Raw genomic sequence first — 27,935 nt, forward strand, 5'->3', positions numbered from 1 at the left:
GCCTCATTTTACCACGTATCTGGGGAATCGACGCTCTCCGAGGACATATTAACGCCACTTTCCAAAGGTTCAGAATCTTTAATGACCTAATATTTATTGAAAGGAATAGTTCAATAGAGTGTTTAAATCTCACTTCAGCGGTGGCATAATAGCGCAGAGGAGAGAAATGGTAGCTGACAGTTTCAATGAAAACTTCATTAAATATCAGGAAAATTATCAGCGAGCCACGTGAACTTTTCTGCTGACACTTGGGAGCTTTATTAAGTGCTACAGTCACTATTTACACTGCATTGAATTCTCCAAACCAGATTTTAATTACATGACCTCATTTTGTGTCATACAGGTTCAGAATGACATAGCAAAAAAATGAAAAAATAAATGACAAGAACTACTTCATTAAAATAAAAATGGGACAGTTAAAGGTCCAGTGTATGAAATTTAGCAGCATCTAGTGGTGAGGTTGTGAATTGCAACCAATGGCTCACTCCACGCCTCCCTTTCGAAGCACTACGGTGGCTGACACAGGACAAAGATGTCATCACGTTTCCCTTCCTTGTTGAAGGAGATAAACATTTACAAAATGCGCTCTGTAGAGCCTTTTGTCCGTTTAGGGCTACTGTACAAACAACATAGAGAATTCCTTGTAAGGCGACCCACGGTGTATGTAGATATACATATCTCATTCTAAGGTAATAAAAACATTACGCCTCATTATGTAAGGACTTTACACACATCTGAAGAGATAATTATGTATGTTATATTGAACTTTTGTCAACAGTTTTTCCAAAGAATTACACACTGGACATTTGACAAAGCAAAGCATAATCTGAAGCATTACTATATTAAGGGTTGAAGGGCTAAAATCACTATTCCCCTTTTGTCATTGTTTTTATTATTTAAGGAGCTCATGGTTGAAATATTGTTCACAACACACCAGTTACAATTTGTAATAAATAATAGAGTGTTATGTGAAAAGCTCAACAGATGAACAGCGTTTGAATTCCTGTATGGCTTCAGCGGTAAGAGTTTAAGGATATGCTTCAGGTTCAGTAACTGTAAGCTCTACCACAGAAACTAATTTACACACGGTTCATAAAAACAAAACAAATGTTGTTTACCGTACAAACACTTACAGCACAACGGAAATCCCACAAACCAAGTCATCCCACAAGGTTTAAAAACAGGAAGGTGGATTATTTTGTAATCCACTCTGGTATTTATTCCATACAAAACTATGTTATTTCAACTGTTGAATACCAGTAAATGTATAGTCTTTTCACGGGAATGGCATCGTTTGAAAGACTTGCTATCTCATTGGAACACACATAAAACGCAATTCATGTCATAAAAGCCTCTGCCAAATGCATGAATGTAAATGTAACGTAAATGGATTTACTGTATCTTTGCCCTGGCAAGATTACTAAGTGATTTTTTCACGCCAGTCTCGTGCTAAAATGCTCCAGACTTTTGTCATAAGTGTGTTAACTTTAAACAAATTGTTTGTTTTTATAAACTTAATGAGATGCTTCAGTGTAAGAGTTCAATGTCCCTGTATAGTACTTGAGTGAGGGAAGCCTCCAAATACGAATCTTCTCTCAAGGGTCTTGGGCAACAGCTTGATTCCAGAATGCCTCTAGAAATATAAAACATAGGTCACTAATAGCATGTCTCATAGTGTGGAGCGGATTAGAGGTGTCACATGAGTACTGTAATACCTGAATAGGTGAGACGGCTGCAGCAGGGGCCGTGCGGATCGGTATGCCGCTCAAAGGGCTTCTGGGAGACGTGTGCATCTGTACTGAGCTGCTGCCTCCGTCTAAGACAATTTATTATTTATAAGTTTTTTAGTTGAATATACAAAACAAAGTATCTCAGAAGAAAAGGACTTGAAGGTTGATCTGTTTCTTTTGCCTCTCTGTCGCCGTCTCTGTTTGAAACATTTGAACGTTTTGTTGAAATACTGAAGTTTATTGTCATTATTTATTTACCCTCAAGTGGATGACATTTTGAGAAACGTCTAAGCTGTTTTGTGTTCATACAATGGAAGTCAATGGGGGACAATGTTGTTTGGTTACCAACATTCTTCAAAACATCTTCTTTTCTGTTCCGCAGAAGAACGAAAGTCATTTAGGATTGGATGACACGAGGGTGAAAATGAAAGATCTGTCATGAATTACTTGACCCCAAGTTGCTCCAAACCTGTATCATTTCTTTGTTTGGTCGCACACAAAGAAAGAAACATGGAACATTGCAACTGCGATTTCTACGGCATCATTGACTGCAATAATAAGAACAATTATCGTATCACTTTTGTTCTGTTAAACACAAAAGAAGACATTTTGAAGAAATTAGTAAAACAACAGTTATGGGGCACCTTTGACTACTTTTTTTGACTTCCCCATAAATCTCAGTTGCTAACATTCTTTTACTGTGACTTGACGTAACAGGCTTTGACAGATAAAGCCCTCGTGTCTCTTAATGGAAAACGAGAAACGTTCATTTTTGTGGCATACAAATTACACCTTTCAGTTCAATGGCACGAGACCGACGTTGAAAAGGTAAAGAAATGGTCTCTGAGCATCTGTTGACAGTTTTGTTCATTCAAGCGTCTGATGGCACATTAGATTTTACAGCTCTTTTTCTTTTAAGAGCAGCAGTTGTATTGTGCAGAACAGAGTCATGAGAGTAGAGTAATAAAGTGACTGTAGTGCAGTAAAGGTCATTAATAATGGGCCTATTTGTCATATTATTTTAAGAACATTAAACAAGCTCTCTGCTCTGACATTCGGGCTAATAAACGACCAGAAGTCCGGCCGCCTCACCACTCATATCTTACCAAAGTTTCCGTCCAACACAAAGACAAGCGAGAGTGATTTGGGAGACCCATCTGATGCAATACGAGCCAGACTTTCCTGTCCGTGAGTTACAGACACATTGTGACTGCAGACGGGAGATGTTTGGAGAGCATTACATCATTAGCTCAGATTGAGATGCGCCATCTGTTTTACCCTGATAGTGGCTCCATATAAATGCTGTCTAAATATTTATTGCATGATCCTGGACATTCATGGATATTGATGGGGTGGGAGGCAGAAATCGGAAATAAAAGAGAAAAAAGTTCATGTGCTCACTTGGTAAGGTCGTGTCAAAGGATTTGATGAGTGTTTTGACTGTGGTTTCAGGTTCTGTTGGGGTGATGATTCCACTCCCACTGCCATTGGTTAGAAAACTGCCAGGTGCATTCTGGGACACGGACATTCTACACCATCGAGGACTGCCTTCTGAGTCTGAGAGACTAATAACTTCATTCCATGACCTGTCAATAACAAAGACAACATACAGAGGTATAGAGACGGACCATGGGCGGAGTGTACTGTAGGTTGTACGTGGAACAATACATGTGTATGAGATGAATAAGCTTTTCTTTTACAAGCCTATATGAAAAATTTTATTGACATTTCGTCTGGAATAGAATATGTTTTTATTGTTTAACGGGTGAAAATCTGTTTAACCAGAACAGAACAACAACTTAAAAAACAGACAGACCATAATACAATAATGTAGGCATTATGAATGCAATGTATTAATGTAGGAAATATGTTTGAATGTACCTACCATCATTCTCTACTGTGATTCTAATTACATTCTTAATACTGTGACACAGTAATAAAAGTTGTTTTGTAAAATAATACAAATAATAATCATATGCAAGCTAAATCGGGGTGGGGTGATATAATAAAGAAAATAATGTGACAAAACTTCTAAAGCACCTAAACTTAACTCATAAAATAACACATCTATTTAAGACAATTATTTTGAATGAAATATGACCAGGGCCGACTGGTTTGATCAGGCAAACAGGTTTTATAAAATGCATCCATGTGCAATTAATCCATCAGGGAAACATGATGATAATTTACTATTTACATTATAGAACATTTAAGCACATGTATAAAAAGTCGGTCATATAAATCAAGTTTATTTGATGAACACTCAGTCAGACAGACGTTAGGATGAACACTCAGTGTGTGTTTACATGTGTTTCCCAGTAGGACAGCATTAGTAACATTAGAACAAACTGCCCACACACACACTGCTGCGTTTAATCACAGAACATAAAACCGGTACGGGTAGAAGGTCTGTGGTCATAATGAAATGTCACTCATTCTGAGAGAAATTGAACATGTGACCCACATCAGATATATGTTCAGTATCCTATGACAAGTTCCATCTCCACCTGCTTTATAGCAATTTAGTCACATGATCCAATTTTAAAATTATTTCACTGTTATAATGTACAGTGGTTCCCAAACTTTTTTCCCCGGGGCCCTCTTTTGTAAAGAAACATGTTTTCAAGCCCAACCACCTACACACACCCACATAAAGATATAAAATGTAATTTATCTGCAAACTCATATAATGTTTATTGAATTAAATTGGTTTGATTTCAATGTAATATGATTTCATTTGCATGCGCAGATGAAGTACAAAGTTAAGACCAAGCTCTTAACAGTGAGCAGTAGGAAGATAAGAAACTAAATATATATATATATATAAAGTATATATAAAATATCAAAAAATGTTATAATAATAATACTTAAAATAGAGAACTGTCAGGGCTTTGTTTAAAACAATGTAATTAAAGTACTGATATTAGTGTGACACCTAAATAAGGAACTAGTCACTTTAAGAGTGTAAATCGCCGATCTGATAAATGCCAATAAACAGCTACATTGTAAGCTGGCAGTTGAGGAAATCACAACTGACAATACCTAAGCCTTGTTGAGCCCCCTTTGCAATGACCTCGTGCCCCCTCTAGGGGTTGCGCCCCACCCAGTTTGGGAACCACTGCTGTTATTGATGTTCTTTTTGTTGCTGGGGATACATTTTGGCTTCCCAAGAAGCTACAAAATGTAGTGAAAGGTTGATAAAAACCCTTCATTCTCAGCACCGCCTGTTTAAAATGCTCATACCTTTGTTTTACCACATAAAGCTAAAAGAAACATGACCAAAGATCAATTCTGATCAGTCCTTTATTTCAGGATCAAGTCCCAAACTGCTTGTATTATAAAGTATTCATTTTACTGTAAACAAATGCTTAGAAACACGAGAAATAGACGAAAGCAACCGGTGGAAACACAGAGACGCTGCGCTCTGGAATGATGTGATTTATTGACCTCAAAAGAAGAAAAGATTACATGGATGATCAACAGTTTCAAACATGAACATTCAAAACCCCATATGGCATCTATCTCTAGTACACACATCAACAGTATATAAGTTAGATTTGCACATTCACTATTTGTACAAACTGCATCATTTAAAGGCAGAGGAGATGCTATCAAAGCACTGAACGTGTAATCGTGTTTTTGGCACACCTGGAGTGTTAATACCAGCGTATAATAACATTTGTGTTTATCTACATCGTGATGAATGCACGTTCCTTAGGAGACATGCGACCTGAGATTTGACAAAGCGGCAGTCGAGAATCTGAAAGCCTTGTCTCATTACCATTTCTAATTTCAATGTGATGCTCACATCCATCGATTTAAGTGAGACGCACGTTCAAACTGAAATTGGTCATAGCTCATTTAAGCCCTACAAGGGGAGGGTGAAGTGGAGTGAAAAGCCGTGGGTTACACAAACAGAAGTGCTTAGTTTCCTTGTTTACATTGAACGTGAGGTGAAGCACATTTTGCTCTGAATTATTTCATATTACGACTTATAGTGCTCCAACGGACGTACAACCATAACCTTACAGCAACGTGAAAATATTCTTTAGTGGTTAGTGCTTTTGTAAAAAAAGGGTTCAATGTCAGTAAGTTAGTATGAGAAGATTTTTTTTAGACTGTAACCTTCTTTAATGTTGCAGAGTTGATATGCTTTGTGTCACTGCCATCTAGTGTTGGACTTAAAATAATGCAACACAGAAATCAAAGTCCAATTCATTTACATTTTACCCAAGGTTGTAAACATAGAAAAGATGAAAAAAATAAACCATTGAGGCGATTAAACAGTTTCAACATGTTTACTCGTCGTCATCTAATTCAAGTTTAGTTTATTATTTTAAGCAGAAACAGCTCTTTGGCCACGGTCATAATACAAACCATTGAAACAAAATGAAAAAGTGCTGGGTGAGTAGCAAAAGTTCAATAAAAGTTGGCTTCATTCCTACTGTAAGGCAGCACATTTTTACTTCAAACAACGGCGATTGGAGATTTAATAAATTAATGTTACAAACATTTCGCTCACTTTAGATCACATGATCCAACCCAACTCAAAAAGTGCAAGTGATGTTGACCAACAAATACAACAAATCTCCTCTGAGCAGCTGTGAAAAAGTTCTGCTTCTGTGATCTTTTCCATGCGAAATTACAGAATTTGTCTACGTGAATAATACTGACAAACACAATTTTTTGCATTACAATACTGTACACCAGTCTTGGGTTGTAACACATCTATCGGCCCTCCAGGACAGCCTTCGAGGTCTCGTATGTGGGTCCTGCGCCAAGCCTGCAACAAGAAAGAAAGAACAGTGTCCGAATGAATGCAAATGAAAAGCACTTGCTAAATGAAACCCTCTCGAGTTGATGAGGATGAAAGCTTCAGACCGACTCATTGAGATAAGCGCCATCGCTGCTAAATTGAGCTTCATTAAAAAACTATGTTTCATTATGGCAGCATACGCTCATCATCATCCATCATGCATTCCTCTGCAAACGAATAAAACATCTGATCATTTTCATCATCAGATCTTTGCGTTTGTTCACTTAAGGAAACAGTTCACCGAAAACTGCACATTTTATCATTTTTACTCATGTTGGTTTTATGACAGCAACCAACGGCAAAAGATACACGTTATAAATTCCAAAGCACAATCTGGAGAATCAATTGCACGCACAATCATTTATATGTGTCCACTTTATAAAAAGTGGTCACTAGGTCTGCTTTTTTACACTTAACATACATACAGAATCCACAGAAGAGCAGTTAATGTTCTACAAAAAATAACCATCAGGGATTGTTGCTAAAAATAACCCAAAGAAAAAAAATTCAGGGAACTTTACTTTCTGTGTTTTTTCTGGTTGAGAAAAATAACCAAAAACAGCCATCAGGGAACGTTATTTTATGGTTGCAAAAAATAAAACCTGAATAATACGTCCTTTGAATGTTATTTTTTGGTTCCCAAAAAATAACCAAAAACGTTAGGGCAACGTTCTGTGTTTGCTAGGATATAATGACACAATTGCATTTTTGGGTGAACTGTTCCTTTAAGCAATCTATATAGACTTAAAACACACAAAATAGTTTAACATTTTTCAGCAGCCTGAGATTTTCGTTTCACAATGTGTGTGCAAAAATCAGTGCAACCAGCAGGTGACGCCATACACAAGGTTTTGGTTGAAAAGCATTAACAGAGTAAGAAAATCATTACAAGAGCACACCAAGCAAGGCAGACCCAGGCCCCTCTGAATAACACACAGCACAAGCCAATCAGATTAAGCAGGAAAATAGGCAAGACACAAGCTCTTCATCATCCTTAAAGATGAAATGGCTCTGACTGTTCATGTGCATTCATACTAGCATTCTATATAAGTGCTGGGCTGGTGCACTTACCTGGGTCAGAGGACAATCCATTAGAGAGGACACATCGGAGGGAGGGGAGATCGACGCGCACTGGCTGTCCGTTTAAGTTTTTTTAAGATCTATCATTCACAATAACCATATCATCACAATATATGAAATTTCAGGAAAAGCTACTATCCAAATACATGTTTTATTTAGGATTTTTCTCTTAATTTTAAAGTCTTTAATTATACATAAAATGTGGATCTAGAGAGTTTGGAACCATTGCAATCGCACCCCCAACTATGTTGAATAACACAATATCAGTAATCATAGTTATTAATATCACAATTATTGTTATTACCAGTAAATTGCGACAGCCCTGATACTGTATATACTAAGCTAAATTAAAAAAAATATTTATGGATATTTATAGATGTATACACTATAGACCCGTTTATCTAAAAACATTAATTCGGTCATTTATTATGGTGCATCACTTCCTTTCTGAAAATAAATTATACCAAACTGGAATGACACGAGTGAGTAAATAAAACAGAATTGCATTGAATAAGAACATACAATACTACAGTATATACTTTTAAGTATATACAGGTGATGTGTAAATGGCTCACGAGATCAGATTTGAGAACGCAATATCCACACGCAATTGGCATGATGGAGTGCTGTGCTCGAAATTGCGACCGTCCCTTAATTTTCCCTTTTGGAACCTCAAAATATATTTGGGCTCATTAGTGAGTGCACATTTTGTTGTGGTACAACCTTTTCATTACTGTACAGAACACCCTTATAAATATACAAAGTACTGTATGTGTGTGCTGCTGTGAGCTACAGTGACCGGCCCGGCCATTCATATAGACAACGTGATTTTCCATCCTGCTGCGCTAGACGTATGGGTTTCAACCTTCACGCGCGTCTCTCGCGTCTGCAGCGCCTCGCCCATTAATGCTGGATTCACACCAAGCACAAACAATCGTGTTCCACGCTCTTTATAACTCGTGTGAAAAGTTCGTTATTTTCGCTTGAGTGAGATGAAATAACAAATATTTCCAACATTCGCAGAAGACGATATTGACGCGCGTTCGCAGCAATGGAACCGCCCGATTTGCTTCCATTGCACCACCTCCCGCGAGTTTGCGTCTGCATTGACTTTTTTACATGCACAAAACACTTAATTCGCATTTGGTGTGAACGCAGGGTAAGCACTAGAGCACTTTGGGAGCACAATTATGTTATTTTAAATACTTTCACAGGCAAACCTCTTAAAAAACAGATCATCTGTCCCTTACTTATGTGCAATGTAAGCATAAAACATGATGTGTTTATATAGTTTTAACTGTTTGTCTGAAGGCTATGAGGGTTCAGTCAGTGGAGGAAGGAGGATTGACAGCGTGATATGATCACCACGTCTGCTAACTCGAGCACTATGCAAAAGCATATAGAGAAAACAACCAGAGCTCTTTACTAAAAGCTGCGCCTGTTAAGAAAACAAAGCATCATTTTTGTGCATTAGGTGAATTATTGAATTTTTACCCTATATATTACATCATTGAGGATTTCTTTTAAGTCTAAAAATCTTGTCTCGTCTCGTGAACTCAGTCTCGTCTCGTGGGATAAGTGTCTCCTCACACCCCTAGTAAACGGGGAAACAATGGTCCGTTCTAGACAGTGTTTGATGTGCTGTGGATTGATGAAAGACTATCTTAAAGAAGAAACAGTATGTCTTGAACTCTATAGAGCTACGGTGGCATAGATAACAAGCATGAGAACACAAAACACTGATGCCAGCCCAGTTCACCAAACACCAGTCAATAGACATTTTTCACATATAGTACAGCAGGTCTTGCAAGCGGGACGGTCATATGCTCCTGTGTTAAAAATCTGCTCTTGGTGGATGGAATTTGTAAATGGTCAATAAAATGTGTGTGAGAGTGTCTGTGTGTTGGTGGGTTTTGCTGTCTGATGTTATATCAGGTCTGTCTGTATTTAAAACAGTGGGCACAGAGTCAGGGGGTCATAGAAGAACGTACCACAGTATGCAGCAGCTACACCAAAAAAGAGTCAATAGATACAAAGAAAGTGGAAAGTGAGAGAGGGAGTGAGGATACATTTGCAACTCGTTTGTGGGTTCATTGATACAGTTTACCAAAGCCCTTAACTCTTTCCCCGCCAAACACAGAATTTCCAGGAATCTGTTTTTCTCACTGTTATACAGCAGGTGGCACTGTTACACATTTTCTAAAAGACCACAGTATCTCTGAATCTATTATGGGTAAATATTTGATCTGATATGGGTAGTGTCCATAATTAGAATGTCAATACTAATTATCAAAATGTTGCAACTTCTTTTTTAAAGCAGAGACTCTGTTCTTTCATTTGGTATATTGTTTGTCTATATATTCATTAAAATGGTAAAAAAAATGCTGTCAACTTTAAAGTCTGGCGGGGAAAGACTTCCCCTTGCCTCTTAAACCCTTACAAGTCAAAACAAATGATCTTTCTTTGATTGTAACTTAAGCAAGCCCATCAACTAAGACAAGTGCAGTGAACGACACCAGTGAACCCAGTAGAGCACATCTGGATAGAGGAGACACATTAGAGATGTTGAGTTCATGAATGATAATGCACCTGGCGCCTCGCATCTGTTCCAGCTCTGTGGTGAGTGCGGCATTGTGCTCTTCCTCCTCCTGCAGTTGTCTGCGCAACATGCGCAGCTCCTGCTGAGCCTCCACCTTGATGTCATTAGCAACCACCACTGCTGTCTGGAGGTCGGCCTGGAAACGGCGCCACTCCTCTGTCTCATCCTGTTAACGTACACACACACACACAAAGAGAGAAATACATCTTTGGTAAGCCGAGAGGACGTGCTTGGGTTTCTCATGATCTCCTGGGCTTGGTCATAGTAATGTCATTTTCAATCACTTTGATGGATGGGCAGTGACTTGTCGCAGCTCTAACTGCACTAATTCAGATCGCTCTGCTCTCAAACATATTGCCCCGTTAGGAGCAGATAGAAGATATCTGGCTTGAATTATTGAGACTGACAACGACTGTCAAACTTCACTGGTAATGTTACTGTTCGTTACAAAGATAAAAAGAGATCAACATGAAATCCACCTTCATCTGTTTATTCTGGACTTTAATCTGCTTCTCGAGCTCAGCCTTGTTTTCTTCAAGCCTCTTCATTTGATCTGAAAAAGCGAAATTGAAAAATGAAAAACAAGGACAAAGGGGAAATATTTAATGAATGGTGAGTATTTACTCTGTAATGTTTGCAATAAAAATGTTTCATCACAATTTCAATGAGTTGAATTAGTGAAGAAGAAGAGTGAGGTTCATGGTAAATGTTATTCCTGGATAAAGATGTTCAGGTCTGAGCTGAAGAGATCCAAGTACCAAGTACCATCTCTATCCATCCAGACTGTCAAATCCAATCAATGTGTGTTTGTCTGAGTCTTCAGATTTTGCTGGATTCTGCTGTATTTTTAGCATTGGCTGTAGGAGAGCGGATAAACCCATACACTCCAGACTATAAGTGATACTGGCAAGTTGGTATACTGAGAAAAATGCAGTCTTACTCTCTTGGTCCAGGATGGTCTGATTGGTGTGTAGTCTAACAGCCCTCTGCTGCTCCACCTGGTCCTCCAACTCAAAGATGGTCTCTTTCAGGTCCTTGATCTGGTTCTCAGCATCTTGGCTTTTCTCCTCTAGAGCGAGTGTGTTGACTTTGTGATCTTCTTCCTGTCTCTCCACCCTCTCCAGGAGCTGCTGCCTTTCTGCCTCCACCTGCACAAACAGACACGCAAGCATTTCAAAAACACCTGGTAACTTGTGAAAGCACTTCTTGTATTAGTGTTGCCTCTTTAAGATAATTTAGTAAGTCGCTATGGATAAAATGTAAAAAACACAAAAAACATTAAGCTCAGGAAGAACCTTATCCACTATCTAAATAACCTTGTCCAGTGAGAGGAGAAAAGCTCTTATAAGAGTTTTTAAAGCTCTCTCTGATGGCACCAAACTCTCTAAACTGAGGGTGTATGTTGAAGCCACAAGGCTTGGCTCACTCTCTGTGGTTAGGTCAGAGAGAAAATAAAAGCATTTCGCTGTTTGGTGTGATCTGGTTTCGCGTGTTGTCAGAGGCATGAGGTGCCAGTGACGTTAATGTCCTTGAGGGTTTACAAGTGTCGTTTCTGTGTTTAACTGTATTTTAAAGAACGAGGTATGCCTTGTAAACATTTTACAAGTGCGCACTATGCAGCTGCATAAGTTTAGCATTTTTATGAAAGCAACTCTCAAATTTTCTGTCACTATGTGCTGAACATGAAGACAAAATCTGTGTCTTCACCTGGTTTACAAAGCATCTTTTTTTCCTTCACAATCCTTCACGACTGCTGGCGAGTCACCCCAAAACTCATTACAAAGGCAATCGTCTTTATTTGTCAATGGGAATTTATCCACTTATGTGAGCTGCGGCATAACATGATAAGCAACATAAAGTAAGCCGAAAGAAACAAACGTCTGATGAAACTTGTCTATAAATGACTGATGTGGTTCTGTACCTTAGCCAGCATGCCCTGAGCGCTCTCCGCTTTACTCCGCGCCTGCTGCAATTCTTGTCGCAGCTCCTTGCAGCTGTTCTCAAGCTTGTCTCTGTCTTCATGCGCTGCTTCGAGCAGACGTTGCAACTCCGTGTTGTCGCTGGCACTCTGCATCGCCTTCAGCTCAGCCACCTTCTGCCTCTCCGTCTCAACCTGATCCTTCAGACTAACATTCTCTGCTTTCAGAGCCTCCACATCCATCCGCTGCTCCTCAGCTTTCCTCAACGCATCGTCTCCAGCAACCTTCTCCCTCTCCAGACGTTCTTGAAGAACCTCCAGCTCTTCCTTAAAGCTCTTCATGGCTGCTTGCGCCTCTTGATGCTCCGTCTCCAAAGCCCTGAGACTGCCCGTCAGCTGCTGCTGGATGTTTACCAGTTTTTCTCTTTCGAAGCGGGAACTCTCCGTTTGCTCAGTCAGACGCTGTTCCAGCTCCGCGGTTCGGGTGACACGAGAGGCCTCAGCTTCTTGACTCTGAGCTTGTTCTCTGAGCCTTTGGTGAAGGGACTCATTCTGTTGCGCCAGGAGTTCAACGCGCTCCCGTTGTTGTTGTAGAGATGTCTGTAGTAGGCCTTTCTCCTCCGCCAGACGCTCATTTTCAGCGGTCAGCTCCTGGACAACCTGCTGTTGATCGGCAAGCTCTTGAAGAGTGGCCTGAAGTTCTTCAGATGTGCTGTGATGACTTTCTTCCATCTTCTGTATGCGCTCCATCAGGGACTTTATTGAGAGCTCACCTTGAACACTGCTACTGTCCGAGTCTGAAGGGATCTTCACAAAGTCTGAAGAGTCTGAGGAAGGTACAGGAGATCCTTTGGTGGTGTCACTACTAGATGACGTTTTGGGGTGCCTGCCATTGACCGTAGCTTGAGCGTCGAAAGTGGAGTCTGGCAAAACCCCATTAACTGCGTGTGTAGTGGATCCGGTGAGAGATGCTGTGATGTTTGTGTTGTTCTCCAATGTAATGAGCTTCTGTTTCAAAGCTTGGTTTTCTTCTCGCAATGTGGCTAACTCGCGCTGGAAACGTCCATTTTTGTCCCGTAGCTCCATTACAAGCGAATTCCCCTCTGGTGTTCCAGCGTCCGATGATAAACCTATCCCTGGATGCCGCTGGAGCTCTGTTCTTAACTTACTGATCTGAAACTCATTGGCTTTGGCTTCAGCCAGAAGTTCCCTCACTTGACTCTCCAGCTGGTTTTTGTCCGAAACTACAGACTCCGATCTGGTCTTGACAGAGCTGCGGGACTGCTTGGTCAAAGCAGACAGGCTGGAGGTGCTGGAACTGCCGACCATCTTTTTGGTGCTGGAGCTTTTCTGATCACGCAATGAGAGCCGTTCTCTGGAGATGGTCTGTGGGATCTCGCGGGGAGCTGGGATCCCAGATTTTTTGTTTGATTGGTTGCCTGGAAATGAAGAAAAGAGATGTTTTGTTACTGGTTGATTTTTTGTCTTAATTGTTTGTTCAAGACTGTACATCCAAACCAAACACAATTACTCTTGGCAACTTTTTCTCTCTTTCAACCCAATGAATGAAGTAATAAAAAGTTCTTATGACACCATACACTTTAAAAGCAACGTGTTGAAATCGGTAAACCAACAGGATTCCAGAACTCCAGTCCACATCACGCACGCACACATTTTAGGGTAATGTAGTCCAGAGATCTGACAATGTCACCATTTTTCTCGTTTCATTGTTCAAAGCCGTGTGTATCTGTGTGAGAGGTCATTCATTCAGTTAAAGAGTGATGACTGGACAGATTGTGTTTTGTCTCGTCACTTTCGAATGGTCACCAGGCACGACCTCACTGTAACCATAGCAGCGCAGAAGAACAAGACCACTGGCATGCGAGTGGCATCAGAGTGGGTGCGGGTGATATATTTACCCATTCTTTATGCTGTTTGCAAAATAGAGGTTAATTGCCCTCATAGGGGGAGTCTTGTGAAAGGATTTTGGTATAATCAGCAAATGCCAAATATGTTCGACTCGAGCTTGTTAAATCTGATGCCTCACTACAATAAAGGCAATGTTACAAAGCGACAGCATTTAAAAAGAGATCACAGTCCCAAAGGCCAAAACAAAATCGACCCGGGGGGCATAAAGATGGTTGTATGGGTAGATAGAGATTTAGAAAGCAAATCTACATAATAAAATCAAATCAAAGACAGATATCGTATTACACAATGAACAATAGAGATGTATGAAATGCCTCTGTACTGTTCCACTTTATTATCCCACACAACCTATAAAATTTTAACAAATAAAGTTCTACCAAAATCTGACTCTAATCAATGCTTTTGTTTAAACAGCACATCACTGAAGCCTCCAAGAAGTGGGTCTAAGCACCGCCTCGCTGAGGATACAAGCCTTGTCTATTTTTGACGGACATTGAGTCAAAGGCTCCAAGCTGCATAGCTTTATGTCAAAATAAATGTCCCTCTGTAGACTTCCTTTCGTATATCAGATAACAAACATATCCATGACATGAGACTGGAAATTCATGAGGACGACAAGATGTTCATCCTCGAACAAAACCATGGTTATTTTGTGGTAAAATACTGTTTGCCTATAATAATCATCTTTTTAAGTGTACGAAAACAATGGTTAATTATCGTAAGGGAAAAAGCATGACACTATATACCGGAAAAACATAACCATTTAGCCAACTTGACCATGGTATCAATCATGAAAAAACACCAAAAATGTTGGACAGTCAAATCATGTGGTCTCGCAAATTCAGCCGCTTTGCTTTTGAGAAGCTCCTGGTGTTCATCGGTACCACGTTGAGGACGGAACAAAACCTTGTCGGAGCCGTAACGTGCCGCCAAGGGGTAACCTGAGTGTTTTTTGTGAGTGACATATTCAGTTTAATGTACTTAAGTTTGACCTCTCTAGCTGAGAGCTGGCGCAGTAAAGAAACAGTCTGCAGAGAGTGACTGTGCCAGGACCACCAGAGATGCTATAAATGAATCATATACGGCTCTTTCTGTCTCACACCCCCACCCCTCGCTGATCCATCAAAGACAGAACCAGGACACAAACTCGTGCTTTATACATCACCATTTTCACTACGCTTTCATCACACACATATTTAATCTCGGCAGAAACATCATCTCTGAATTGCTTCTTATAGCAACATAATAACTCATATGTGGGTTTGGGTATGGAATAATCCTGTTTTCATAGACATGACAGCATGGGGTCATACACCACTTACTAAAATTGGTTTCTATATAGTAATAATATTTTAGATATATGAGGCATAAAAACACGCAACACATTTCAATCTCACACTGGGCAGCCTGATACGAAGTTTGTAACGGATGAGGAGATGTGAAAGTCTCTTTTGCGTGACTAATGTTTGGGCAGTGCCATTCTTAACGGACTGCATGATTCACACTTCTATTAAATTCAACCATTCCCTCGTCGATGGTCTGTTCATCTGTGTCGTCAGACCTGCTGAGAATCATATGGTCATGCACACATTTGGTTATGTTTTTGTTCAGAATGGATAGCAAGATGTTTGACTTGACTTTGATTTTGTTACATATAACAGCAGTCAGTTGTGTTATTTTATACAGCAAAACTGTCTACAGTCAAGAAATGTAACATAACATTGTGACTAGTAATCTTTGTCCAGTAAACATGCAGTGTATTTCTTAAATCAGTGGAAAGATCTTCTGAGTGGAAAGTGAGTGGAACTTCATAAGATTGAATTAGATGGTCTGGGCGATTTAAAGGGTGTACTTTTACTACTTGGAATACTTAGTATTTGTCAAAGTGAAAGGACAGAGAAAGAAAGAGACAGAGATAAAGCTAGACAGAGGTGATGTGGGAATATGGAGAACAACATGTGTTTGCAAAAAGCTTAATTGAATGTTAAATTGTAATTGAAAATTAAAATGAAAGCTTAAGAAAAAAAGTCTCTAGTGTCCTGTGGTCTTTATTGAAAAGCAGATCTTTACTTTTATTTAGAGCCCAGACTCTTTAAAGAGATCGTCCATCCTAAATCTTTAAACAAGGGTACCCAGAGTTTCTTATTGATACATGGAGCGCATCATTTGGAGACACAGACATGCGACATCACAGTGAATGGGGTTTAGGTTTCAACAGCCCCAGATGAATTAACTAAAATGTGAGCTGGTTTAGCACAAAAAATATCAAGTAAAGAACTGTTGGCTGAGCTACAATGTGAGGAAAGCGAATATAATCATCTAGGAATTATGCTGTTGTGCTGGACATGACAGCATGGGGTGAGTCCAAATGGAGAAGCCATTGAAAGCCAAAATCAACAGTTCACGCTGCAATAACGTAGTCATGAACAAAAAATGTTATGTGAAGGGGGCATGTTTTCCCTCAGCATGAAGCGATGTCTCGGAAAGCACATTTAATCTGATAAAGCTTTTAGAAGCATCTTGTATTGTTTTATTAAAGAAAACCGACTGCTTCCTTAACCAATTGTCTCACGCTGTCTTGTTTCATAATTGTATTATATTAAAATGCATTTAATCATATGCTGGTAGCTGGTAACAGTGTTGATGTATAAGTGTGCAAAATCTTGGGCGTTCAACTGTCATAATAACTATAATCTGAGATGTATTTCTTCTGATATCAAGTCAAATGCTTAAGAAAAAGATTGTCCTCCCTTTCCTTTACCTCCCTTTACCGTAATTCTTATACAGACTCAAATTGTAAAACAAATGCTTTGAATACGTAACAACCCAGTGGTGATTATAAGAAGTACAGGTTCAGGTTATCAAGCAAATAAGCTTCATGCTTAAATAAACCGACTACGACCCTCAAACCCAAATAAGATGAAGATCCACAGTGCCTAATGTTTTCCAACACATTATACAGGAGCAGCAGATTCATTCCTGATTCTCTGCCATATCTTCCTGTTATTCAATCTTAGTGAATGAGATGGACACTGGGTAAAAACATGTAGGTCCATATACAGAAGAAGAGGCAGTGAGCCCTGCTGACATCCTGCACCCAGAGGAAAACACAATCATTGACTTTCCATGTGCGTCAGACGGCTTACACACTTTAGCCATCCTGGACATTCTGAGAGCTTATGGTAGAGGAAGCGGAAATCTGTTATGATCCTCTTGTGTAAAGATACCAGTCAGAATGACACAAATATTCAAGTTCACAGCAAAAATGACCAAACTCTAACAGCATAACATAGAACTGTAATAAGGTGATTTACAAAATCCAAACCTATTCGATGCTGATGTAACAGTGACATTTTTATATTTTTATATATTTTATTTAATCTCCCTAAACATTATTTCCAAAAATGTCAGGCTTCGCCCTATTTTTTTTTATAAAGGAACAAAATCACATTTACAAACGAAGACATAACCTTAAAACTCTTCCCTAAGCTGCATCAGAATCTGTCTCGTGCTAGAGATCTGAATGAGTGAATCGTGCTTAAAAATCCAGAGCAGTTCATGCTACAGGGGACAGAGGCACAAACTTTTAAAGCCAAGCAATATTTACAGTTTTGATAGAAGTAACCATATATAGTAGAAGGAATCTGGCTCTTTGAACAGAGGTTTATGGAGTAATGAGCATTGCTGTGATCATTGCATAAGCACGATAAGGACACAATTCTATTTTCTGATTTTCTTTTGATAAAAAAGCAACTATACACGTATTGTAAGCACATTGATGGGCCATAATTTACAGTAAACCTGAGCATGGAACAGATGAAAAAACGTGATTATATACACCCGTTTCCTTCAGCATTATTATATGCATTCATCATTTGTCTCAAAAATATGAAACGAATATGTAATTTTTACTTTACTATTTGTATTACTATAGTAGGCAAAATTGAATACAGAATTACTGTGTGTCTGCAGAATGCGCCATGGATTAAATTGTCTTTCAAAAGTCCAGTGAATTAACTTTAGCGCCATCTAGTAGTGAGGTTGCATATTGCAGCCAATGGCTCACTCCAGCCCTCCCCCCTCTCTTTCGAAGCACTACGGTGGCTGACACAGGACAAAATGTCATCATGTTTTTGTTTTACGCTTTACGAAGGCGCTCTGTAGAGTAGTCTGTCCATTTAGGGCTACTGTAGAAACAACATGGTGGATTCCATGTGAGGTGACCCGTGGTGTATGTATATAGAAATAGCTCATTTGAAATACTTATTTCAAGATAATTAGAACATAACGCTTGATTATGTAAGGTATTTATGCACCTCTAAAACTAAATTCTATATATTATATAGCATTTTTCTGACAATACATCATCCAAAAAATTACACATTCTACATTTAATTCTCCAGGAAAGATTTGTGGAATTGACATTGTCTTTTCTTTTATTTGGTTCTTGTTGGGAAAACTTCCAACATTCTGGTCTGATGTACTGCATAGCAACGTTCTGTGCAATCAACTGATGGACTGCTGTAATGATTTCTTGCTGAATTGATCACGTTTCAAGCTGTCAACTGACATGCTGGACTGAGTCATTTGATTCTGCTCGGACTGTTTCCTTTAACAATCTTTAACAATTTCTGCCCCTTCTATTTACTGTAATGTATGACCTACCCCTCAGGATAACTGCCTGGTGTTTATAAAACCAAACTCCACAGGAAACAATACATAAAGACTGGTGACAATTCCAGCAATTCATTTCCTGTCTTCAACAAACGTCAGCTTAGATGTACGGTTGAAATGACTCAACGTTCTTAAAACAAATTTAATAGCTAATCAAATTCAACGAATAAAGACAAGTATTAGCTGTTTCGACTACACAATGTACTCATTTGCTTAGTGCTGTTGCTTGTGCAAAAAAATCTGTGACGTCGGATATCCAACAACAGATATTTAGTGTACACTGAAAACCACCATATATAAGAAAGAAAAAAGTTGATACATTCTGTATGATACCTGGTCATCTTAGTGATCTATCCAGTTATATATGATTGAAGAGGTTTGCTTATGTCATTTTAACATCATACACATAAAACACATGACTAGTGTAAACATAGCATTTGTTCAGATAACAGACAGTCGGGGTCTGGTCTAAATGTATCACTTGGTAATCAGGTAAAGATACTGAATGCATAGGAGTCGAGGCACCGATATAACATTCAATAAACGGTATCAGCTACTAAAAGCAATGTTTCAACTCCAAACGATCAGGGCCGATATATCCAGTAAATGGAAAGAGGACAGGAAAATGCAATGAATTTGTACTCTGTATATGGAAAATGTTAGGTTCTGTGCCAACCCCTCTCTTCACCCAATATAGTCCTGTCAAAATAAAGCTAAAAAATATAACTTCAAAAATATATTTTAAAACAAACAATTTTGGCAACTACTGTTTATATAATACTTAGTTTAAAATTTGTAATCTACTTAAAATAAATGTAAACGTGGGTGGAGTACATGGGGGCAGTTATATGGCTTGATGTGTGCTGACCAGCCCTATTTTAGATATTGAAAATGCTAAGAAAATAATCCCCATCACTTTGAAAAGCTGTTTTGTTGCAACGGTTAACTTAATCTACTTAAGTATTTGCAAGCAAATTACTTGTCAAATTATTTTGGGTGGTTCTCTTTAACAGAGTAGGCCAAAGGTATAGCATCAAAGAGAGCGACAGAGATTCTTACAGTGCTACTATTCTCAAGTTTCTTGTTGAGTTCAGGCTGAAAAACAGCAGCTAATAAAGGTGGAGAATGGTTTTATTTAATCACATCTATTAGCCGTTTCTGAGAAATGTGTGTAGCTCTGTATGGCGCTCATGGCCTGAAATCTACTGACCTTATGCTTACCCTTCGTTGCAAAGTGGTATGAAATGATGTGTGGATATTGAGCAGGCCTGCCTAGAAAAGGATATTTTATGCTGAAACATCCTTATTTTTGGTTGAAGCCCAATAAAACCCTGAAGGCTTATTGTGGCAGAGACAAAAACAAGCTAGATATAGCTCTGGTTTCTTTCCTGACGGGCAAATCTGGTAAAAGACCAACTATGTGTTCACTAGATTTTATTACATTTCTACTTCCAAACATCTCCTCTGTTTTGAATCTGAATTCTGAAACATCTTCAGTGAGATATTTATGAACTACTTACGTGTAAATGGTCACGTGATGTTTCGACCAATTTTCCAGAAATGGCGGGCCAAAACCAACTAAGTGTTTTCAATAGGGGTGTCATGCTTGATTCTGCAGAGCCAAGCAAAAAAACTGATTGTGTTATTTGTCTGTTGACTGTGAAAACAGCTCTTTTGGCATTAGACCTTTAAAAGCAACACCGCTCCTTTAATGCTTTTTGCTAGACTAATGATTTATATCTTGGACAAGAAACTCAATGCAATGTTTATCTTATTGACCAGTCTTTTATGAGTGTTTGCTTAAGTTATCAGGATTGTTATTCATAATGATTAATATTGTATAACTTTGTATGATCTGGCATCACACACATACACCCGTAGACAAACAGGACAGAGAAGTAATTATAAACATGCCACACCTGTGCAGACGAACGCTGGTGTGTACAACAATGTGTTTACTTCAGTGAATACAACTCCAAGAACTGTAGAACATTTATCATAGACCTTATTATCTTCATCCACGCTGAACATGTGCTTAGGTTAAGATTGTTTCACAGCTACAGTGCCCATACAAAAAAGAAATGACCCTCATTTATTTGCCACAAAGTCTGTTATCCTTCTAACTAAACATGTGTCATAATAGATGGTAGATGCATTACATCACATCTCTTGTATATTAGCTCTTGTACTGTTTATATTCGTATAGGAGCAGTGTTAAAGTGGTACATTTACCGTGAGAAAGAAAATATGCTAATGGGAGAGAGAAGGCAGAGCTGTGCCCTTGGGCACAAAAGCAGGTAACCACCCTTTTACACATGAAGCTTTGCATAAACTTCCAATTTAATGGCACTGCACATGCAGTATTATGCCTCAGAACATGGAGTGAATGCATACAAAATTCAGATTGCTCCATCTCAGAGACTGCTACAGTAGCATGCAAAGATCTCTAGAGAAATAAACAATGAGTACTCGTACTCGTTCTTGTAAAAATGCAACGATACCTCATGTGACAAAACTAACTGAAATTTGTTGCGAAATTTGCTTTGGAAGTTTGTGACAAGCTCATACATACACATTTTTTTTCATATTGTGTTTAAGGTGAAGTTGTTCATAATTAGACAGCTATTCTATTTTTGTTAGTCTCACTGTGTTGTGAAAAGGTACAGGCATCGGTATCGGCCAGTACCAGATAAAAATATCAGTACTCGTACTTGCTCTTTAAAGAGTACATAACATGAGATCATGAAAAAGACATTTCATGCAGTGTGTAATGTTGCCATGTTTAAAAATAAGCAGTCTGCCAAGTTGTAAATGATTAACAAAGTTATTGGCTTGAATAATAAGGGGGTTGACTCTGAATCAAGCAAACGAGTCATACCTAATCGGATTTATGTCACTACATATAGTCCCCGCCTATGTTTTGCTAGGACTGCCGGCGAAAACTATCACTCTTTTCCCCCAAACACTGTAGCTCGTGTGCCTCATTTGCTGTAGACCAATCACAGGAAAGGAGGGGATTAGACAGATGAATCGCGGAACGAATCATTTGAGAGTCAGTCAAGAAGTAAGGTGAGAATAACTGCCTATTATTACAAAATAATAGTGTTTTTACACCTTCTATGTACATAAACTTGTTGTTGTACAATAAACCAAAATAAAACCTTAAAAATCCCTAGTTATGTACTCTTTAAAAATTTGTATTGGTGCATCCCTACCTTTGGGATCAATTGAGGGTATATTTGTACAATTTTGCTTTGATTGATCTTTAGGGTTGACTTTTAAAAATAATTCAGTGGCTTACTAAATATAAAAAAAAACATAATAATAGCAAGTTAATATAATAAGTGAATGTGTACACTTAATATTTGTGGTGAATTCTAATGGAAATATTAGAGCTACTCAGATATACTTACTTTTATACTAACTCGATTAAAAGTATATTTTATTGATTTCACAACGGTGAAATTTGTAAAACGCTTCACCTTAAAAACTTTTTAGAGTGCCGCGGTCACACTTGACCTTTCCTTCCATTGACTTCTATTCATAAGCATGCGAGTGCATCAGACCGGTTTGGTGAACCCTGACATGCAAATTCACATCACGTGAGTGCGTGAGACCAAAAGCAGATCAAAACGTCATAGTGTGACCTCTCGGAACAGAAATGTTAAAGATGGAGGAATCGCTCCAGTCCATTTTTGCAGCACCGTCTGAACAAATTTTGCTTCCTCAAAGTCTGGTCTGACCGCTGCATAAAGCATCTTACAAAAAAGCAAACTAAGATACTTAGAAAACTTTGATACAAACTTAAAAATAAGGGCTTAGATAATCTGTCCACTGACAACTTTCAAACGCTTTAGAGAGTAAAGGAATGATTAAACAACTAGAAGTGTTTATACAGTATACAAGTACGTTTACTACCACACACAGCTCAACCATCAATATAGCTGTTTTCTTCTGCAGTGGACAGAAACATTCCACATATCCAGAATTAAATTCTTCCTATGTTGTTATCCAAAACAACAAACACCGCTGACTGCATTGAACCTGCATACACAAACTATCTGATGAGCTGGACGCAGAGGAGCTGAGAAAACAAACAGGAGCTGTTGTTCCAATGACCAGCAATGTTATTGCTGTGTTGCTATCACCAAAGGTTCACACAATACAATCACAACACTCATCATTTCCCGTCTCAACAAAGCAATTGGCATATAAGGTCAGTATTACACAAACCTGAAAACATTTGGGCTATGTTAACCCAGTCACTTGGACCTCTCTTCAGTCCTTTTATGAGCATGCAATTGCTTCTTTTTTCTCCTGTCTCTCACAATTTTTGGAGCCCCATATATTTCCAAAGCCCTTTGTCGAATTTTGAATGCAAAGGTCATCAGAATAGCAACAGAGCACAGGCGCTAGTTCATTCTCCACTACACTAACAGCCGCTTTGCTGTCAATAAACATCCGATCCATTCGCTTGCAGATGAAGTGTATGAATTTTAAAAGATAAAGCTGCCTTCGGTCGATGAAACCAAATTTCATGGATTTTTGGGATAGCAGCTTTTGACTTCCTTTCTTGGTATATCTCAGCTGCAGCAGGAGGCATGTGTGCAGAGATAAAATGAGCTTCCCTTTCCAAAGCACCCCCCCATTCTCACATCATGAATCGCTTTCTAAAAACCATTTCTGACTCAGAGCTCAGAGCAACCTGAACTAACCTTAACAGAGATCTCTTCTATCTCACGGAGTTCAGCAGGTGTTAGGAGGCGTATTTTACAAATACAGTACTGTCTTTGATGTCGTTGATAAGACAAGGACAAGAAATCAAAGACATTGCCACATGTACCACATTACCAAGTAACAGTTTTGGCTGCAAAGCATAAAAGCAAACATCTGTTGTCCGAATCAGACTTAATCATCAGTATCCGTGTATAATTAAGTATGAAAATAAATAAAACGTCTGGACACTAAAACTTCCCCTCTAGAATCAATATCTCTCCCTGAACAAGGTCATCCCTCACTAATCCTCATTACCGTTGCATTATGGGTACCTCAACTAACATCAAAGACAGATCCGAAATCACAATAAGAACAAAGTTATTAAGTACGTCATCTAATGCTCTTATCATGCATAAGATATCTAGATTTTGTACTGTTAACAAAAAACTGTAAAGGGCTATAAATAAATAACTTATTGCTGAACTCTGGGTTTATGAGTTAATGGCCCTGTTCAGCAAACAGAACAGAATAAAATCTGTGAATGAAATTAAATCACAGATTCAATGCTTTTATGTTCTATATGTTTTATAAGCATATGTTATACTTTTAAAATGATGCGTACACATAGAGAATGGTCTAACTATCTTCCTCCTCATGCTCTGGTATCTTTATCTAATGTTGACTCGTTCAAACAAGCCAAAGTATTTTTTTGCATCCGAGCCTTCTACATTATAAATGAATCATCTCATTTTTCCCCCTCCATAAAGTGACGGCTTTATCATGATATAAGTTTCCTTGCAGATTTTCCTTGCAGATTCCTTGCCAGAATCCAATGAACTATAAGTCTGGATAGAGCAAGGAACTTTAAGCATCAAGAGGATGCGTTGCAACATATTCCTAAAAACATCTTTACTGATGCCAAAAGGTGTCAAGCTGTAAAGATAGATAAAGTCTGCTTGTGTGTTCAGCATAAAACCCTACTGTTTCATCTCAAACACACACACACAGGCAGTGTTTTCTTTCATAGATAAGATTCCTGCAGTGGTAAACTGGCAGCGGGCCACAGTCTCTGCCGGACAACACACACACTCTTGTACTTCAATCACCACACACAAACACATTAGACATGCAAGTACACACACACACACAAACACTAAAGGAACTTCTGTTTGCAGAAAACTCAGTAGGAAGCTCACGATTCGATCTCCAGGACAGGTGGAAATTACAATAACGCTTCTATTGATCTGAATGTCATCTGTCATGGGCTACCAGTCAAGAACACAACAATGTATATCAAGAAACAGAGATACATAAAACTGAATAAGCTACAATGTTTCTTTTTATTTCTATACTAAAGCCGGCTGAAATGCAGCCCTCTTGTAAATGCAAAAATATGAGAAAATGTATCCCCTGCGGTGGGTTTGCGGTTATTTAACATATACACATCAAACATATATTACCCAGACACTCTCTCTCCCACAGAGTGAGTTTCATCAAATGTTTCTCAGCACATTTTTATGCCAAGCGCTTATAACCACATAACTAGATTTCAACATCTTCTGAAGGAAAGTGAGTGGTCACATTGTCAAGACGCTAGGGTGTTGTGAGTGGATGTCAGATCACTGCTTTTATGCAGTTGTTAGGGTGCTCTGGATGGTTGCTAGGGGATTGCACTACAACCCATCTCCTCTCTATGATGTCTGTGATAATCTGGTCCCATTATATAGGCATGGATCCCACCTTCAATGTGAGTCTATGAGATGTTTTCACACTCCGCCAGAAATTGAGATATTATGCATGTCTGTAAAGCACAAGCGTTGTGAGGTAAGTTAGGGTATAACAGTAATACTAATGTTTGCTTCAGTATCAAAGGTCAAAGAGTGTGATGGCTATTTCCGGGCATCTCTGACTCAGTGTAGTACTCTGTCTTGACAGCATGTACACACATAACAATGATGAAGAGCAATGGGATGTAGTCAAGTGTAGATAAGAGCTTCATTTATCATCAAACACTCACACAGCTGCACAGTCACACCGGCCAAAAACACAAAAGAGACGAGACTGAAAACGATACAGAATACCCTAATAGAACAGTGCATCTAGCTGGTGGACAACTAAAAGACCTAGCTGGTCTACAGACATTTGGTTGATTGATACAACATTCACATTTTACTGCTTAAGCTAGATTAGAAACACTGGTCTGGGGGTCTAACCGACATTCAAAACACAACATGTAACCTATGTTGGCTGCTTTACAGACAGGTTGACAGAGAGAACAAACAAAAATGTGAGAAATCATTCATTCATTATGTGTATTAGAAGGCTAAATAAAAAACTTGTACAATGGTAACAGAGACTTGAGCCCAAACACTTATACACACACACACATGAATGACAAAGATACATCCACAGCAAGGTGACACATTAGTCAGACCTGTGTCCGCCTCCTCCACCCGGGTTTCTTGGTTCCCCATGTCTGTTCTATACGCTGCTCCACGTAAGACACGCTAATCCATCAGAGCAAACCTCTGCCGACCTTAGCCAGACACACCTGACAGATCACAGTCCAAATTCACTGCCGATGCGTAAAAAGACAAAGTGATAGTCCTGTTTGTCCTCTCTGGCTATGAATCAGCAGCTGGACAACATTCCTGCTGTCCCAGGCAAACACTAGTCGCTGTTTATAACTCTCTCTCCCTCTCTCTCTCTCTCAGCGTGAGGGAACAGCTGCAGCACAGTGTAGACACTGTTGTATTAGTCGGCTATGATCAGAGATACATAGGGGGGGTGGCCTCTCTCTGTCACATCTATCTACTCCGCCTCCATGGGCTCAAACATACAAATTAGTTACTCTATCCCATTTCCTCTTCGTTTTACCTCTATATTGCATTGTAGTAGGTGGTAGGAATGTACAATTAGAAGAATGTGTAGGACAGATGGAGATGGACAGAATGAAAAGTGTTCTTTCATCTGCCTCAACATGTGAACATCTCTGACCTAATTCATATGCCCTGCAGTGAAGGATGCTGGGCTCGAAAGACATTTACACTGGAAATTACTTTTCTCGTGTCTGCACACACAAACACGCTCACACACACACTTTTTTTGTTTTCAGTAAAAAGTGCAAAATATACATTTAGCAAAGAGATTCGTCCAAAAAAAGCAGTAGTGGAAGAAATGTGTTATTTAGAAGAATGGCAGCTGGCTTTAGAAGTATGCAGGCAAATGTTCAAGGTGCATATGTAAAGGCGGGAGTATGGTCCGTCCATCCACGTCCGCATTACACAATTTTTTTGTCATCAGAAGGGTCCGTTACGCGACTCAGCGCTGCCCTGTGACGGTCTGGTAGAGCACACATACTTATTTGTATGACGCATATTATGAATGTGCGCGAGACCGACATAGACTAGGAAAGTCAAGTATGCCCGGGCCTTCATTCCCTGCTGTCCCTTCTGTGATGTGTGTCACATTGCCCGTTAAGATCAAGTCGTTTCTGTGAATCGCAGGTAACTTCACTTAGTCACTCTGTGTGGGTGAAAACAATTGTGCAAACATGTTCAGAAAACATGTGAGAACCTGTTTAACTGACAGCTTTCATCCTTGTTTTACTCTCGCATTGTTCTCATCCTTTCACTCATCAAATATGACAGAACAGTGAAAGCAAAGTCATAAGCAGAAGAAAATCATCTGAATGCAGTTATGTAAAACATCAGCATTCATCTTTTAAGGCAATCCAAATGGCTACCAATTTACACTAAAAGGCAAAAGTCCTTGATAAATTTTGGCTTAATAGACAACACAAGCAGAACTAAAGATGACAAAAATGATGAAGCCATTGAGCACAAATATGACAAATCATTACACGTTTAACATTTACGTCGAAGTGTTTTGGCTGTAATGTCAACACAAGGCTCATACATGGAGAGGTTAAATTGTCAGTTATGTCTACCTACCGACTCAGCGTCTGTAAGCACTATCATACTGTCAAACTCCTGTTTATGGTATGGTGCCAATGCTGGCTGAAATTATTTTTCTGACAGTTGTCAGGTGAAGTGAGCTGTGATACAGTATGTAATAATCTATGTCTATTTAACTAGTACGTATGTGCTATTTTTATTCAAGGATTTCTTTTTTATTGTTAAATGGGAAATTCAATTTATCAAAAGAATCATGTTTAAATTAATTTATATTTTCACCATTTTCAAGTGGAGTCCATGTGAATTTTGTAATACTATGATATTATTATTATTATTGACAGAACTATAACACAATAATGTATATCAAACAAACTGACACAAGCAAAAGACAGGAGGTTCAAAAAGGAGCTGTGCTTCTGGTTCCCCAGGAGCTTAAAATTCCAGTTCTTTGTTGCTTCTGCTTTTATGGACCGTGAGAGAAAGTATGATAATGATTTTACAGCATTAGAGTGAAAAGTGACATGCTGACATAATTATCTCATCAGACGGGACTGAT

The 27,935-nt window shown here is 38.9% G+C and overlaps 1 protein-coding gene across 7 annotated transcripts in view; it reads right to left on the minus strand.

Annotated features, from left to right (window-relative positions):
- Window positions 1-27,935, minus strand: part of specc1 (sperm antigen with calponin homology and coiled-coil domains 1) — a 73,000-nt gene that overhangs the window by 24,931 nt on the left and 20,134 nt on the right. For 6 of the 7 annotated variants that reach the window (XM_056746125.1, XM_056746123.1, XM_056746128.1 and 3 more), the window contains 7 exons: window positions 12,147-13,582; window positions 11,166-11,373; window positions 10,705-10,778; window positions 10,216-10,391; window positions 3,132-3,316; window positions 1,716-1,816; window positions 1,561-1,633 (listed from right to left, as the gene is read on the minus strand). In XM_056746125.1, coding sequence (XP_056602103.1) covers window positions 1,561-1,633; window positions 1,716-1,816; window positions 3,132-3,316; window positions 10,216-10,391; window positions 10,705-10,778; window positions 11,166-11,373; window positions 12,147-13,582 — 2,253 coding nt within the window. Of the gene's footprint in view, window positions 1-1,560; window positions 1,634-1,715; window positions 1,817-3,131; window positions 3,317-10,215; window positions 10,392-10,704; window positions 10,779-11,165; window positions 11,374-12,146; window positions 13,583-25,896; window positions 26,188-27,935 lie in introns of those variants that run through there. The other variant, XM_056746130.1, reaches the window with a different exon arrangement.

This window comes from Triplophysa dalaica, chromosome 4 (assembly GCF_015846415.1).
Source record: "Triplophysa dalaica isolate WHDGS20190420 chromosome 4, ASM1584641v1, whole genome shotgun sequence".
Taxonomy (NCBI): domain Eukaryota; kingdom Metazoa; phylum Chordata; class Actinopteri; order Cypriniformes; family Nemacheilidae; genus Triplophysa; species Triplophysa dalaica.